Consider the following 16,647-nt stretch of genomic DNA (forward strand, 5'->3'; position numbering starts at 1 on the left):
TTTCTACCTGGAATTGTAAAAATCTTGTACACAGAAAGTATAAATATGGGAGGGCCACATCTGATAGTCTATTAGCTGAAAGTATATTAGTTGACTAATTTGTAATTCCATATGAATGAAATAGGAACTGTAATGATTATTTTTGGAAGACCAAGATTTTGATCTCCCTATGGAGCCACTGGGGAAGATTTAATTATGTTCAGTCTAGTTTTTGAGTTAAATATGTTTTACCACATAAGAATTAATTTTAAACTTTACAAAATAAACATCACAATTATAGTACTTCCTAATAACAAGGATAAACAAGAAACACAATTATAGCACCCTCTAATAACAGGGATTCTTGGAGAATTAGAACACCCACTCATTCACCGGGCTGAATAACAACTTATTTGGCAAGTCAATGCCTGAGAGGCTTGGGATGTGAGAAGGAGGGGTGTCCCTTAGTCTACACCGAGGAGCTGTCATTCAGTAAACTCTTCCTGAATGCAATGTGAGGTAAAGGATGAAACTAGGGGAGGGTGATATTTCATAGTTACTAAAGATTTCTATATGTGTGGGACAGGAATGGTTTACAGAGGGAGGGGAAAATAATGGACCTAAAAGCCTGGTGTCCACTGAACTTGATGGTTACTGAATCCTAGAAGTTTATGAATTGTGGAGTTTGATTTAGCCAACCATGTGGCCAGGCTTACTCTGCAGTCTTCTGTGTGTGGAGCAAACCCATTTTAGTGCTTCTGTAACTGGCCACACTCTCAAACGGGGCTGGGAGTAGGGTGAGGCAAGCAATGTGCCTTGGGTACGGAAGCCCAGGAGGTGTGCTCTCAGGGTTGTGCATTTGTACAGCTCCGAGAGGGGGTGTACATCCCAGTCCCTGTGCTGTTACCAAGGCCATGTTCTGCATTCTCCAGTTTCCCTTTCCAGAGATGAGGAGTTCACAGCAAAAACCAAACCAACCATGAATGCTGCTGCAGGGGGAAGGAGATTGATTGGAAAAGGGCATGAAAGAACTTTCTACGCTGATGGAAATGTCCATATCTTGCTTGGGTCATTGGCTATACAGTTGTATACGTGTTAAAACTCAAGGAACTATATGTATACTTATGATATGTGCATTTTATTGTTATGATTATACCTCAATATAAAAGTAAATTTAAAAACATGCTAGACTATGTCATACCTTAATACCCTTCCCAAGATTTATTTTCAAAGTTGAAAAGGCTAAACCTTGTTTCAGATTTTTCTCCTGAAGAGAGTTGGCCTGAGTCTGCAGGACTTGGGGACAGTGAGCTCGCTGAGTGGCAGTGTGCAGAGCTCATAATGGCTCTCTCACCCCCCACCCACACCAGGGACTCGGGGCCTCTCCTCTCTACCCACTAGAACTCTGAGCACGTTCCCCTTTGTTCCTTTCAAATATCCTATGAAATGAATTTTGAGAAGTAGGGAGCTTTCAAATGGATATTCCTGGAGGGGACAAAACGCAGTCACTTATTATTTCTTTTCTTTCTGATTCTCTGACTTCTTTCCTTGCTTTGTCTTAGTCTAGAGAACAAGCTCTGGGGTAGCCACACCTGAATGCAAATCCAAGCTACCTAAATTTAGTAGCTACATGATCTTGGGAAAATTAATTAAACTCTCTAAGACTTTATTTTGAAGACAATATCATCTACTCCATAGGATTGTTGGAAGTTTAAACAAGATAGGCTACATAGAACACTTAGCAGGGTGCCTGGCATATGGGAAGCACCATATTATTACTTTTTTTGATAATTCTGTAAGTAAAGAATCAGGAAATACAGTTTCCTTGTCAAATTTTTCCAGCAGCTTTGGTCACAGTCATGATTCTCTCTAAGGGCCGCTTCTGAATGTGACAACACTGTATATGTATACAACACTATATATATACATGGGGACATGACCATGTATATACATGGCACCAGCTGATGGGACTCACTGAAAGTGCAGATTTTGCTCAATATTAAGATCATTATAAAAATGAGAGCTGTCCGGTAATAGTACTAGGCTGTAAAAAGAAATGAAGTACTGACACACACTACAACATGGATGAACCTTGAAAACATCATGCTAAATGAAAGAAGTCAGTCACAAAAGGCCATGTATGATTCCATTTATGTAAAGATCCAGAATAGGCAAATCTAGTGAGACAAAAAGTAGAACAGAGGTTGTTTTAGGCTGGAGGGTTGAAGGATGACAGTTAAGGGGCATGGGTCTTTTTTGTTTTGTTTTGTTTTGAGGTGGTGAAATCTTATAAAATTGAGTGTGATGGTTGCACATATCTGTGAACATATTAAAAACCAATGACTCATACACTTGAAATGGGTGAATTGTATGGTATATGAATCTTAATAAAGTTGTTTAAAAAGAGAGAGGGAGCTCTTTAACAAGAGACTATACTGAGTAGAGTCCTAAACTGCTGCAGTGTCTGAGTGGAGGTTGAGAAACACCCTGTAGGGCTGGTGGAAGGCACTCCTGCCTGGGACTGGAGGTTGGAAGAGGTGAGTTCTAACACGTCCTTCAGAGGCTCATCTCTGATGTGTTCTTCCTGGATGCTTGTCTTTCTTAGCAGCATCCTCAATCCTCACATCCACCTAAGATGCTTTTAGTACCAAATTTCCCTCAGTACTTCCTGGCATGCACAAATTAAATAATAGATGAAAACTGTTCAGGAACCCTCCCCAGTTCTAGGCAGAGGAGGAGAATAATTTTATAATCATTTTACCACACACAAGGGTTTAAAAAAATCCCCCCCTACGACCTGCTCAATGCACTCAGGAGGCCTGTTGTTGGTGTTCCTACACCAGTCTTAGATTTTGGTCTAGCATGGAAGTTCAGACCTCGGGTGATTGCCTAAGCTCGGTAAGGACCCGTATGAAATGAGCAGGATTCAAATCTTGCTTCTAAGTGATTAAGCTCACCCCACACCCCACTCCCCCAAATATAGCACACACATGCAAGAGAAAATGCACAAACATGCTGTAAAGTGCATGCACACGAATCCCCTGAGGGCACCCATCTGACCTGCTGGCTCAATAGGAGGCTGGGGCCTATTGAGAAAATGTAGGAGTATGGGAGCCGGGGCATTTTCTGAGGTTTGGCAAAGAAAAACAGGAATGTAACATGCCTTGAGACATTGGAAACTTCCACAAATCTCTTACACTGAACCAACCCTGCTAAGTAAATCAGGTTAAAATCCAACATGCCTTCTTTTAAAAACAAATTACATGTCTTATCTGTTTAGGATGGCTCACTTAAAGTCAATCTTCTTTAAATCCACAATTTAAGAAATAAACAATTCCCATTCAGGAGTCAGAGCCATGTTATTATTGTGTGACACAGATGTGCATTTTTTTTTTTTTTAAAGCAAAACAATATTTTGAGGAAGGAAAAAATATGGTGAGTTTGATATGGCAGATCCTAGATACTGTAGCAGTGCCTGCATATGAACTTATAATCAGTAGGTCTCTATCTCCCACCGGATGGTAAACACAGCCAGCCACTCAGAACAAAGAGGCCTATTTATTTTGCAAACTGAATTTGCAAGCAATTTGCAGCTCTGCTTTCTGGGATCACAATTGCTATTTTCTCAAGAGGAATTAAAACAGTCTCTAATTTTCTGTTTTAGTTACAATTTCTCAAGGTTGAGCAATTTTGATACCAACAGCCCATGAACACAAACACAACTCTCTAATTTAGGTCAGAGAGCTGCAGTTCAACGCTCTAAATTCACTGCGGCTAATGAAGACTAGGGTTATGTAGCTAGAAGAGCAACACTGTCTTTGTAGGGAAAGCTCACAAGGTAAGATGGTTAAAAAAGACTGATAAATCTGGAGTTACAGGTTCAAATCCATTGCTAGTGCTTGGGAAAACTGCTGATGCACCTGCCCCTTCTTGATGTTTGGTGAATTGTAAAGCTGGGTCTCCACCATCTAGTTCCGAGTTCCTTCATGGCCTTCTCAGCACAGAGGTTGAAAGATCCAAGAAGTTGCTGTAGGGACCTTAAGAAATGAAGCTCCTTCCTTTCTTGCTTTGGGGAAGGCAGAGGGAGAATGAGATTCAAGCCTCCCTGTTCTGAGACAACCCTATAATACTTACAGATGCTAAACCCTATAATACTATAATATCATACTATAATACTATAATATCAGCCCTATAATACTTACAGATGCTAAAATTTTTGGAGGAAACCAGTGGCACACCTTCCTTTATAACATGTACCCAAATGATGACAACACACGTGTATAAATGCTTTTCTGTTTATGAATGTTTCCACATATTAATTCCTTTGTAACTGCCCAAGTGTATTAGTTTCCTTTGGCTGCTGCAACAAATGACCGTAAACTTAGTGACTTAAAACAATAGAAATGTATTCTTTCACAGTCTGGAGGCTAGAAGTCTGAAAGCAGTATCTCTGGGCCAGCACCAAGGTGCTGGCGGGGCTGTGCATCGTCTAGAGGCTCTAGGGGAGAATCTGTTCCTTGCCTTTTCCAGTTTACGGTGCCAACAGGCATCGTTTGGCTTGTGGACACATCCTTCCAGTCTTCAAGGCCAGCACCTTTAGATCTCTCTCTGCTTTGTTTTCACATCTTCCTCTGCCTCTCCATTAGAACGACCCTTCTGATGGCATTCAGGTCCCACCCAGATAAGCCAGGAGAATTTCCCCATCTCAAGATGCTTAACTTAATCCAAGTAGGTTCAAGGGATTATGACCTGATATCTTTGGGGGTCATTATCAGTCTACCATAGCAGGTAAGGCAGGTGCAATTATCTCCATTTAGCAGAGGAGGAATCTGAAGCTCAAGTAAAGTGAAATGACCTGCCCAAGGAGAAAATACAAGATGATATTCTGTCATATGTGTTAGTTGTTAGAATAACAAAATTATTCTGGACCAATAGGTAAATGATGTTGCAGAGTCAGGAGTAGTACCCCACAGACATGAGGGTGGTGGTGGCGGCAGCAGCAGGGAAACATTTGGGGGCCCAGATACAGACTCCCCTGGTCCAAGCCAAGTGGGAAGTGCTGGTTTCCAGGTACGTGCCCAGTGGAGATGTACCGAGCCAAGCAGCGGGTCCTGGGTCCTAAGGACTATCAGTTTAATGGACAAATTGCAAGAATGTGGTGAGTTTCCCTGAGGTCAAATCATGGCTCAGGTGGGCATCTTAAGTTAGTGACAACCATGTCAAACAAAAGATCACATCAATAATCTCTAAAGGCCAAAAAATTACCGGGAAATTATTGGAATATGTTAATGAATGATTTGTGCCACAACCTATATCACTTCGAAGGCAGTTTTATGATTTACTTTATTTAGAGAACATATCTTTAAATTTTGAGGAACATGTCAATTTTAATTATTGGACTGGTTGCTAAACATTTTTCCCATTTAACAGCACCCCTAAATGACACAGCTCTTAGGAAGTGGTCCTTGGGACTCCAGTCTTCTGACTCTAGAGCAGGGGACATTCAGAAGAGGAAACATTTGCTGATCGTATTTCTCTGCCTCTGTCAGCTACATTTAGGTGGTTGGATATTCTCCACAATGTCTTTTTGTTCCCAACCTGTTACCATCATTCTGGAGTCTACAGCACTGTGAAGCTCTGTCTCTGTTTCTCAAGAGAAGCTAATCACATGGCAAAGAGCTGTTGTTGACTTAAGGTTCACAGGTTACAGATCGGCACAAGAGAACAGCAGTACATCAGTGAGGCCTCATGGTGAATGTGCTTACCCCACTAAACCACAGGCTTGGGAGGGCTGAGTTGGGGAAGTATATGTTGGATGTATATTTCCACAATTAAATGAGACAGACACACACAATTAAATGCAATCCATGGTCCTAGACTGTAATTAATAATGGAGGAGAAAAGGCCCAAAAGGACATTATGAGGACCTATGAAAATATTGGAATATAGACTTTAAGCTTTATATCCATGTTAAATGCTTAAGCTTGATAACTGTCCTTAAGTTGGTTGCATAAGTGAATATCATTGTTCTAAGGAACTTTACATGGCAGTATTAAGTGTTCAAAGAGCATAGTTTATACAACCTATACCCAAGTCCAAATGTTTAGAAGATAGACAGATAGATAGAATAAATAGAATAAAATGGCAAATGTGGCAAAATGTTAAAGTTGGTGAATCTGGGAATCTAGGTGGGGGGTATGTTGCCATTCTCTTTATGTGTTTTGCATTATTTTTGCAAGTGTCCTATAACTTTGAAATTATTTCAAAAAAAATAAAAAATAAAAAGAGGCTGCTCGGAGCTCAGGCTCTAGAGACCAGCAGACTTGGCTTAAATCATTGCTCTGTAATTCCCTAGCTTTGTGTTAATGGTCAAATTAATTAACCTCTCTAAGCTTCAGTTGCTTCCTTGGTAAAATAGGGTAGGAAGCTCTACCTCAATGAGTTATTGTGTGTGTGAAACGAGAAAACACATGCAAAATGTGTCAATATATTCCAGGTGAGAATCTCTGAGAAATAAGGATCTTACTGTCTTCTTTGCACTTTTCTACAATCTTTAAATTCTGTACAATGAGCATGTAGGTTAAAAAAAAAAAAAGTAAAAAAGGAAAGCAAAAACAAAGCTGTCTTAAGGAAAAAAGAAAGGCAAGGAAGGTCAATGCAGACAGCAAACCTGTCTTGCCCATTCTAGCCTCAGAGGAGCCTTAGGAAATGGCTCTGACCCACTGAATTTTTCTTTTAAATACTAGCAGCTTCTAACTGCCAAGCCTAGCACTTTACAGACATCTAACTGCTATAACAACATTATAAGGCAGGTATCACTGATAGTTCCATTTTTCAGTTGAGTAAACCGAGGCACTGAATGGTGAGGAAATTTGTCCAAGGCCACACAGCCAGGATTTGAACCCTCAGCCTGGGGACTCCAGACCCTGCCCTGTGAACCACTACCTTCTCCTATTTGCCAGTCCAGGTTTGGGATCACATCATTCCTTCACTGCCACCTTCAGGGAGGGTGAATCAGAACCCTGCTCTCAGCTGATTGCCTCTGACAGTAATTTACCAGTGGTGTAAACCAATCAGGAACTGCCAAGCTTGACAGCTAAAGAGGCTAAAACTTGGATATACCACAGGAGGGTCCTCCTTGATGGCGGAGAAAGTGAGCTTGCATGGGGCGCTGTCTCCTGAGATGTTCAAGGATCACATTCACTGAGGGCTCCGCTGGCTCCTCTGGGTCCTGCTGACCAAAAGTGACTACCCAGGGGAGAGGCTGAGTCCTGGACTCAGAGTCAGGGACCCTGACTAGTCAGCTATGTGGCCCAAGGAATGCCATTTTTCTCTCTGGATCTGTGAAACAAGAGGACTTCCAGGCCTCATATTCTCTTAGCATCTTACTTTCTCAAACACAAAAGCTCAAGGTTAAAAATTCATCCAGCTGCATTAAAAATAAATTCTTACTTTCTGTGAAAAAAGGGTTGACTGAAGTTCCACCTGGCAACTCTTTAGGCCCCCAAACTCTGGTATTTTCATTCAACTCAAAATAACCTTTTCAAAAGGCACCTGCAAACCACACGTATTGTCCTTTCTGTGGAAAGGACGCTTTTATGCTCTGCAGGGAGCCACTATTAGCATTTGGGAAATGCCATGGTGCACATATTACAACTATTACAGCAGATTTAAGAGTGGCCCCTGGGAAGACTAAATGCCATGGGAAAGCCATGCAGTAAGCCTCTGATCACTGATGCCCCATGGAGCCCCTGGGCCAGGGGAAGGTTCTGTGACTCACTAGGTCATAACTTTTCAGAACTTTTTCATTATTTTTTACATGAATCACAAGAAGACCTTCATGGGTTCACTGGGATACTTTGGCCAAGAGTCTAGAAGAAAATAGCCAGCTTTTTTAAACACAAGATTTTTGTAAAATAATTTAGGTCTAAATCTGAGTTATTTTTTCATCCTCTTTTTCAGACAAGCTCTGGATCATCTCAATAGAATTATGGCACTATATTCCTATAAGGTTTGGGGAACAGGAAGGGAATGGAATCTCAGAGGCGATTATACCACTGTGGGAAGTAGGAAAAGGGCCAGGAAGCAAAGTCAGGAGTTTTGAATGGGAAGGAACTTTGGGGATCATCCAATCCAGGAAGAGTAAACAGTTTCCATTTCTGGGGTCAACTCCAATTGATTAATAAGCAGTTTCTTGGGATGCTTGTGTTGAGAAGGACTCTGAGGCTGTTTTCGAGCTCAGTTGGAAAGAGTGCAGTATTAGTTTCCTGTGATTGCTGTAACAAATTAGTATACACTTGGTGGCTTAAAATGACAAAAATTTATTTGCTCACAGCTCTAGATGACAGAAGTCCAAAACCGAGGTGCTGTCAGGGCCTTGCACCTTCCAAAGACTCTAGGGGAGGATCCTTCCCTCTCTGAGTTTTTGGTAGCTTCTTAGCTAGTGGCACTATAGCTACAATCTCTACTTCTGTCTTCACATGGCCTTCCCTCTGTGTCTCTGTTTCCCTCTCCTTTTTTTTTTAAATAAAGACACTGTCATTGGATTGACAGCCTGCTCTAAATCCAGGATGATTCCATCTTGTGGATCTTAACTAATTACATCTGCAAACCTATTTCCAAACAAGATCCCATTTTGATGTTCTGGGTGGATACGAATTTTGCGGGACACTATTCAGCCCACCAGAAGTGCCTTGAAGGTTTAGCAAGCTTGACGTGACTGAAGACTGGGCAGGGGCAGTTATCACGCCATCTCTGTGCCATCCACGTATAGTCTCAGTCCCTACCTTTACAGGTGATGGAACTGAGGCCCAGGGAATAAGAGAGTCTTGACCAGGGTCCTATAACTAGGCAATGCCACAAGAGACAAGAATAAAGAAGCAAAGGGATACAGAGGTGGAGTAGGAGGTAGGGGGTAGGAGAGGATGCACATGAATGCTACTTTTTTAGTTGTGGGATAATTGAGAAGGACATCTACATGTTTGAAACCATGGTCCTAAGAGGAGCTACGTAGGGCAGGAAAACAGGGGGAAATGATAACTAGCCAATTAGAGAGGAGGTTTAGGAGCCATGGAAGACTTTATACCATCCTCAGGATTAATTTGCAGGGGATTGTTTGCCTTTTTTTTTTGGCCAGATGAGAGCTGCTCCCACTGGGAAAAAGCTTTTCCAGCCTGGTCCCTGAAAGCATCGTGCGTATAGATGCCTGTTGGTTGCCATGGTGAATGATGCTGATCTGAAGAAATGAATAATGTGAGCGCTGGGGGCGACAGTGGGATTACTCAGACAGTGGCGAGAGAGATATCAAGGAGAGCCCGTAGCGGAAGAGGGGAGAAGACACCGTTCCTTCAGCTTTGGTCCACTCTGCCTCTGAGGGCTGAGCTCTAACCAGATACACTGTGAGCATCAGGTAAGAGATGTAAATGGCTCTTCTTGGAAATGTAAATAGATTTTCCTTTCTCACTGGGTTGAAGAAACGCCAGGCCTGGCAACACAAATAGTTAAAAATAGGGAGGGGGGTTTAGGAAGTAGAGGAAGAAAAATAAACAAGGAAGACTATTTTAGTCCTAAAAGCTGAGGACTCAGCACCTTGACAGAAAGCTCTTAAAAATGTCTGCTGTGGGGAACTCAGTCCGTGAAGCCAGCCAGCGTCAGATGTGAGGCAAACAGGAGAAAAGATTCGTGACGAGAAACGTGATTCTTGATTACTCCTGATGGAGGGGTTTTTACAAAGTCATTTTCCTAAGTATCTGAGGTAATGAATTAAGCCTTTTTCACTGTGGCTGGAAGCCTATTTGTGGGGATGTGTGGGTATTGGGGTGGGGTGGAAAGGTCTGTAAAGGAAGGAGACCAAAAGAGGCAGCAAAAATTTTCAGTCTCCTTTGCAATGACCTTCCCTGGAAGGATCTAAGTATACCTCGTGTCTATTCCCTCCATTGCCCATTTTTTCTGAGAAGAAATCTCCAGCCAAATGGAAAGGAACTATTTCCCTTCCTGAGCATTTTAGTTCACTGTCGTCTTTACAGAAGAAAAACAAGGACTGAAAGAGTGCTCTACGTTGTGCATCTTTCTGCAGCTCAACTCTCGTATGAATACAGGCGTAAAAATAGGAGGTGGGAGGGGACAGGGGAAAGAAAAAAGCAGCTCATAAGAGAAGTCAGTTTGGCTTAAGATCCAATTCAGGTTAAAATCCTTTCAACTGCCTTTTACTATGTCACGGTAATCTAAAACAAAATCGTCTGTATATGCAGTTAGAGAGGAGGGGCAGAGAACAGAACAGGGTGAGATTTATGTGAACTTTCATAGATCAATATGACTGTCCCAAATTTTTGATCACGGGATTCAATGGAAGGGAACCATCTCTCTCACGTAGATAGAACTAAAGAGCAACTAAAAGCCTGAAAGTGGCTGTCTCTTACCAAAGCAGTAAGGGTACAGGCAACCAGTACAGGGCTCATTTGATTTGCCTGGAAAAACAGCAATGGGGTCTCAGCCCCAACACCTCATTTTCCAAAAACATTCTGTTACTAGACCCAACAGCCTTGCTCCAGTGGTTAAGTGGCTTTGAGCCCTAGTTCTTTTATGAGCTGAGTGATCTCAGATTGCTCATCAGTCAAATGGGGAGCCACCTCAGAGGAGATCTATTATTGTACGTCAAACATCTCGCACAGTCTGTGACCTAGCAACCACTCATGCACTGTTGGTGGTTATTATCATGATTGCTATTCAGAGCATCAGTATAATAGTAGTAGTTATGCTGGTATTAGGAGCTGATTGTCTCGACCTAGGAAACAGAGTTCCCGCTTATCCTTGGCTTTAAAGGAAGAAACAAACAAACAAAACATGAGCAGAGGCTTTGGGGAGAAATCAGCTGTCAATGAATGACGAAGCAGGTTTCTTCTCAACATGGGCAACAGAACTGGGAGGTCAAAAAAGCAGTGTGCAGAATGTTCTGGATAACTGCGCTCACAGTATCTGGACAAGAGGGGATATTTTAGGTGAAACAGTCACCTGAGTGGATGTCACAGACCTGCAGTGACTAAGGTGGAGACTGTGGTTCTCATGAGTTCTCCTTTTATTGCCTTTCTTTTTCTTCCTTTTTAAGGGTTGGGAACTAACCTACATCTAGGGATCTGAGTCAGGGCGGGATAAGGCTGGTGGATGTGGCACATTTTCTTTAGCTCTGAAGGCCACTTTGGCGTGGAGAGACCCAATTTAAACTCTTGTTTGGCCAGTTCTCAGCTATGCCTAGCTAAGTAATGGAACCTGGCAGCCTCCATTCCTTTGTCTGTAACATGGGGGTGATATTAGTCCCTATCTCAAATGCTCAGTATGTGGTGGCTATGACAATTACAAGTCAATAAACAGGGGGATGTCACTTCACTTTGATTCTGATTCCAGAATCGGGATGAACATCGAGGTTGGGAACGTTTCTTACACGGGAGCCATCATCTCCTGGTCGTCCTCGGAGCCCTGCCTGGAGGACTATTACCATATTATGTATAGGCCCAACTGGAACAGCATCTTCTCTAGCTATCTTCGCTACAGCTTCCACCACGAGGAGAAGGTGCCTCGAACAATCAGCTCCGTGGTGCTTGAACATCTTGCTCCTTCCACTCTTTATTTCCTGTGCATCAGCTGCAAGAAGGCCGCCTTCCCCTACAGGCACTACTGCACCATGTTCCACACCCTGGATAAGAGCCCGCTGGCTGCTGGAAGCTCCCTAGTGGACCCACAAATCTCCCTGTGGGTGCTGATGGCCATTCTGCTGGCCTGCTTCACTGCTGTCTTAGCCTTCATCTGCCTCCAGTTCTGGTGCATCCGCTGCCATGAGCCTCGATGGTCTTACCGAGCTGGCCACATGGAGGAAGCCAATGGGCTGGTGAGATGGCCAGAGGAGGCCCCGGCTCTTGGTCAGAGGGAGGAAGACCTGCAGGGGCTCCCCCTGGTGGAACTGCCACGCAAGAACTCCGCCGCAGGAGCTGAACCGGAAGCGGAAGCAGCCATGGACGCCCCCGACGCGGATGCCGTTCATGGGGAGCGAGGTGATCCACCCGCCGTCCTGCCTCGCTGCGGTGAATGAGCGGTGCGGCGGGGAGAGTCCGTATCATGTAGTCTAAAGTCCTGTCACTGTAGATCTTTTGTAAAAATTGCCTATAGGCCACCCATTTCTCTGCCTCAAATGATAGTGTTAGTGGAGGTGAACTAGGTTGGATGAATGCCTTATGAGAAAGCTTCTCAACCCGGAAAGCATATACACCAGGAGTGTGCCAGGGGAGAAACGTGACATCTCTTCAGGAGTGTCCATTTGGGGACCCAGTTAAACGTTAAAAGCATTATTTTAATATTAAAGCAAACATGGATATAGTATGGAGTAGAAAATGAAATGGGCATGACTTAAATAAAACACAATACTTCAAGGAAGTTTTTCAGTTGGAGATGGGCTCTTTGAGCTTTGTCTTCAGTGGCTGGGGTAGATGTGAATCTCCTCTGCCGCTATGGAGATTATGTTAGACAGGTATGAGAAGTGTTGCTCTCGAGCGTTTTCCAAATTTCAGGCAATCACAGAGCACCTCTTACCCCATCTTCACATTTTTTTTTTTTTTTAAACCATGGACTACCTTTATTATTATTAACAGTATTTCTCTTTAAATTAGCTTATGTTTGAAACAAACTTATTTTAAAATATAGCCTTATATTATTCCATAAATGAAAAACTAGTACCCTCCTGCTGTAAACAGAAGGGAAACACTATAAAAATAAATATAATGAAAATAAAATCATATTAAATTTGACTTAGATTCTATTGCCTGCCAAAGGCTTTAAGCTTCTTTAGGGTTACTTTCTTACCTTTGATAAGAAGGGAGATTAGCAAGTGTTAGAGAGGGTATCAAAGACATATTAGCTCCAAAGTAAGACTATCTCCTTGATATCATCATAAGGTTTGAAAAAGTATTGAGGAGGGAGGCTTATTTTTTCTTTGTGAGATAGTGTTATTTAATGCCATGTCTGTGATCCACCTAAATTACTGCCTGTAAGTTTCCCTGGATTTGAGAAAATTGCCTTGGCCAGATTAGCTGTGTTGGAGAGGACATGTGCACCCTCCCAGGATCACCCTCAGACCTTCAAGACCCCAGCTTTAGGCCCAACTGGTGGGAATTCATCTTGGTTAATCACACTTCCAAAGCAAGGGCTCCTGACCTAAGGGGAGTACCTTTGCTAACACTTCTATTTATACTGTTAGTGCTTCTCTAACTTCATTTGTGTTTACTTTTTGAGAATGTGGTCAAAGGTGGCTGTTTTTATTCCACTGCAAAGAAAAGTGTTAGCATTTTTGTTGTTGTTGACATATTTTGCTTTCTGGGTCATTCTTTATTCCTCCCATATGGTAAGAAATTAATCTTCTATGTATGTAGTGGTGTTGGTGAGAATTTGTGAACACTTTTCCTCTGCCCCCACCATGGATGTGGAAATGGAACTCAAGGAGAGCAGAGATTACATCTGTTTTGATCCCTGATTTATTTCCACCATGTAGAATCTAGCCCAGGTTCTAGCATACAGTGGGTGCTTTAAAAAAAAATGTCTGTTTAATGAACTGCACAAGACAACAGACTGGCTTAGAAAAGGGACACTATCTGAGAGGGTTTACTTAGAGCCTGGTCGTGTATGTATAAGCATGGGCAGCAAAGCAGCAGGAGAAGACCTGCTTCTCAGCCCTAGCTCCTGCTATCTGGGATTCTCTTCCAAGCTCCACCTTCCCAATCTTTAAATCTCTTCTCTGTATGGAGCAAAAATCCCTGAATCACAGGATGATCTGCAATGGATCAACTCAGCAGGAAGAGATGGTAAGCTATGATGAGAAGCCCCACAGACCTATTTCCTTTTTCTCCCCAGTGAAGTCCTAACAGCCCCTGCCCTGTTTCCAGCCCTGCTATGCTAGGTCTGTGTTTGTCCCCATCCCTGTTAGTAGTGAACAAATAAAGATGAATATACTCGCAGTTGTTTCTGCCCGTCTCACTGCTCCTCTTTGGCTCCATAGCTTTTTGCTTTCTCAATCAATCAGGGAATGCTTTTCTACATTTTTTTTTTTTTTTTTTTTGCACTAATCCTCTCATAGTAAAGCATGAGTGGGACCACTCACCTTGGATCCATAGAGGTAATAAGGCTGGACATTGGCGGGTTTATCTCTTTGTGGTTCTTGGGTGAAAGGAATAGCAGTTCGGACAAAACTGGTAGAAGAGAAGAGATGGGGCAGGAGTTAACTGGGCCCTCATAATTCTTCATGCGACATGACAGAGCGGGAGCCCTTTCTGACCAGGGGAATGTTCACACTGGGGCAACATTATCGTTTCTTACGTGGAATGATATCCCCTTATTCAACTACTGTCTGCTTTCCAGAGATGGGGTAACTGCAGTCCAGATTCACTAGCTTGGGACTTATGGCTGCTCAGAAGGGCAGTGGGCAAGAAAGTGAGAGTGGGCTGGGCATGAAAATAGCCCTTGTCTGGGACTCCATTCCTCCACCCCCAATTTGGTTTCTTGAGAGCCGGAGTTGGCAAATTTTTTCTGTGAAAGTGCAGACAGCAAATATGTTAGGCTTTGCAGGACAGATGGTCTGCCACCACTACTCAACTCTGCCACTGTAGCGTAAAAGTAGCCGTGGGTGAGTGGGTGTGGCCATGTGACAATAAAACTTTATGAATTGCAAATATTTTTCACTTGTCACTAAATATATTCTTCTTTGAAATTTTCTTCAACCATTTAAAAATGTCAAAACCATTCTCGACTCATAGGCTGTGCAAAAAGAGGTGGAGGGATGGACACGGCCCACAGGCCATACGTAGTCTGTGGACCTCTGTACGAGAGGGTTAAACGTCCCAGATCTTTAGAGAACTGTAAGTCTGTCTTTTTCGGGTGCATCTGTGATTCCTTCCATACCTTTCCATCCATTTATTTAATACCAACCCCAGGGATACTGGGAAAACCTGCAAGTGCATACATGTTTGCACATCCTTATGTACTTGGTTTGTTTGTGTGTATGTCTCACCTCTTCAACCAGGTTGTACACCTCTATAGGGACAGAAGGGATCAGGTCTTATCTCTACCCTGGTGTTGGCCCAGGGCTGTGCACTTTGCAGGCGACATGTTCTACTCTGTTATGCATGTGTGTGCTGTGCAAACGTATACCTATTTGGTGCACACATGCATTCAGATATGTGGATGCCCTTATAAGAGTACAATCTGATCACATCACTCCCCTGCCTCAAACTCTCCCAAGGCTCATAAATGCCCCATCCTAATGTGGCTTACAGAGTGGTGCACAGTCAGATTCCTCCTTCCTCTGCTTCTTGCCTTCCTGATCATGGCACCTTTTGCCATCCCACCCACTCTACCCTCCTCAGCCTCTTCCTTGTCTGGAAAACTCTTCTTCTGTCTTCCTACCTTATTTATTCCTGTTCCTTTTTTCCATCTCAACTCATGCTTGACTTTACCAGAGAGGCCTTACTTAAGGCTCGTACCTCCTTCCTGGGTTAGATCAGGTGGCCCCATTATCCCCCTCATGGCTTTGTTGTGCTTTCCTTCATCTCCTTGTTCACTGTTTGTCATAGTACATCTCTCATGCAATTGATTGGTCATCTGCATCTGCTTCTAGTCTGAAGGCTCTCAGAGGGAGGCAGGTGTCTGCTTGCTTGCCATGGCACCCCCAGCCTCCAGAACGGAGCCAGCACTCAGTAGGCGCTAGGAAAATACCTGCCGCAGAAATGAACCAACACATGTGCCAGGCCCAGTTTGGAAGAGGCAGCTGGCCACTCCCCAGTTCCCAGCCCCAGCTCCCTTTCCTCCCAGCGACTCCCTTACCGGTTTGTGGATCCATTATAGCAGTAGTTGGGGAGGAAGTCGAAGTTCAGCTCCCAGAAGACATGCAAGGTGATGCGGCCGTAGGGGGCGGACACGTTATGGTTGGCCTCCCGGAACATGGCGTCAAAGCTGTCCAGAGTCATGTGCTTGCAGAGCAGCCGGTGTGTGAGCCGGTTGATCTCCAGCAGCCACTCCAGCTCCTGTCCAGAGAGGGAATCACAGCTGCTGAGGACTTACATGTAAACCCTACATGCACTTCATCTGACAGATACCTTTCATGCTGGTATGGAGACTCTCAGACAATCGCCAAACTGCCCACATGGGTCCCCGAAGTGGCGTGAACAAATTTCTCTTCTTCTGAGAAGCAGAAGGAATTGCCAGACGGTGCTTGGGGTGAGAGTGGTAAGGCTGTACGTCTGTACAAATCCCTTGTTAAACCCTTCTAGGTAGAAAGCATGCTTGCTTGCTTTCCAGTTTCTACATTACTGAGGAAAAAGCATGTCCCTCAGTGTTGCAAGTAAAGTAAAAGAAAGCTGTGATTGAATATCGCCAGTGGATATCTCTGCCCTGCAGAAAGCAATAATAAGAGCTACCACTTATTAAGTACTTGCTATTAACAAAATTGCTGCTTTTTCAGGTCAAACAGTGTTGAATATTGGTAATTTTGTATGGTTCAACCTTGTACGTGCCAAGCAATAGCCTAAGCACTTTATATTTGTTAAATCATTAAATGGTCATAAAACCCCCCATGAGGTCAGTATTATTGCTGTCCTTAATCTACACAAGTAGATATGAGGCTTTGGGAAGTTA

General features: G+C 43.3%; 2 protein-coding genes across 3 annotated transcripts in view; one reads left to right on the forward strand and one right to left on the reverse strand.

The window, feature by feature from the left end:
- The window catches only part of CYFIP2 (cytoplasmic FMR1 interacting protein 2), a 123,053-nt gene that overhangs the window by 39,404 nt on the left and 67,002 nt on the right, over positions 1-16,647 (reverse strand). For both annotated transcript variants that reach the window (XM_037799507.1, XM_037799506.1), the window contains exons 22-23: positions 15,838-16,037; positions 14,120-14,207 (exon numbers count right to left, since the gene is read on the reverse strand). In XM_037799507.1, the coding sequence (XP_037655435.1) occupies positions 14,120-14,207; positions 15,838-16,037 (288 nt within the window). The remainder of the gene's footprint in view (positions 1-14,119; positions 14,208-15,837; positions 16,038-16,647) is intronic.
- FNDC9 (fibronectin type III domain containing 9) lies at positions 9,185-13,981 on the forward strand. The gene is made up of 2 exons (XM_037799517.1): positions 9,185-9,388; positions 11,380-13,981. Exon 2 carries the CDS (start codon positions 11,387-11,389, stop codon positions 12,059-12,061), a length of 675 nt encoding a protein of 224 aa, XP_037655445.1. The 5' UTR covers positions 9,185-9,388; positions 11,380-11,386; the 3' UTR covers positions 12,062-13,981.

The sequence above is a fragment of the Choloepus didactylus genome, chromosome 11 (assembly GCF_015220235.1).
Source record: "Choloepus didactylus isolate mChoDid1 chromosome 11, mChoDid1.pri, whole genome shotgun sequence".
Taxonomy (NCBI): Eukaryota; Metazoa; Chordata; class Mammalia; order Pilosa; family Megalonychidae; genus Choloepus; species Choloepus didactylus.

Coding starts and splice junctions, on each gene's coding strand:
- FNDC9 (XM_037799517.1), top strand. CDS start 11,387: ATGAACATCGAGGTTGGGAACGTTTCTTACACGGGAGCCATCATCTCC.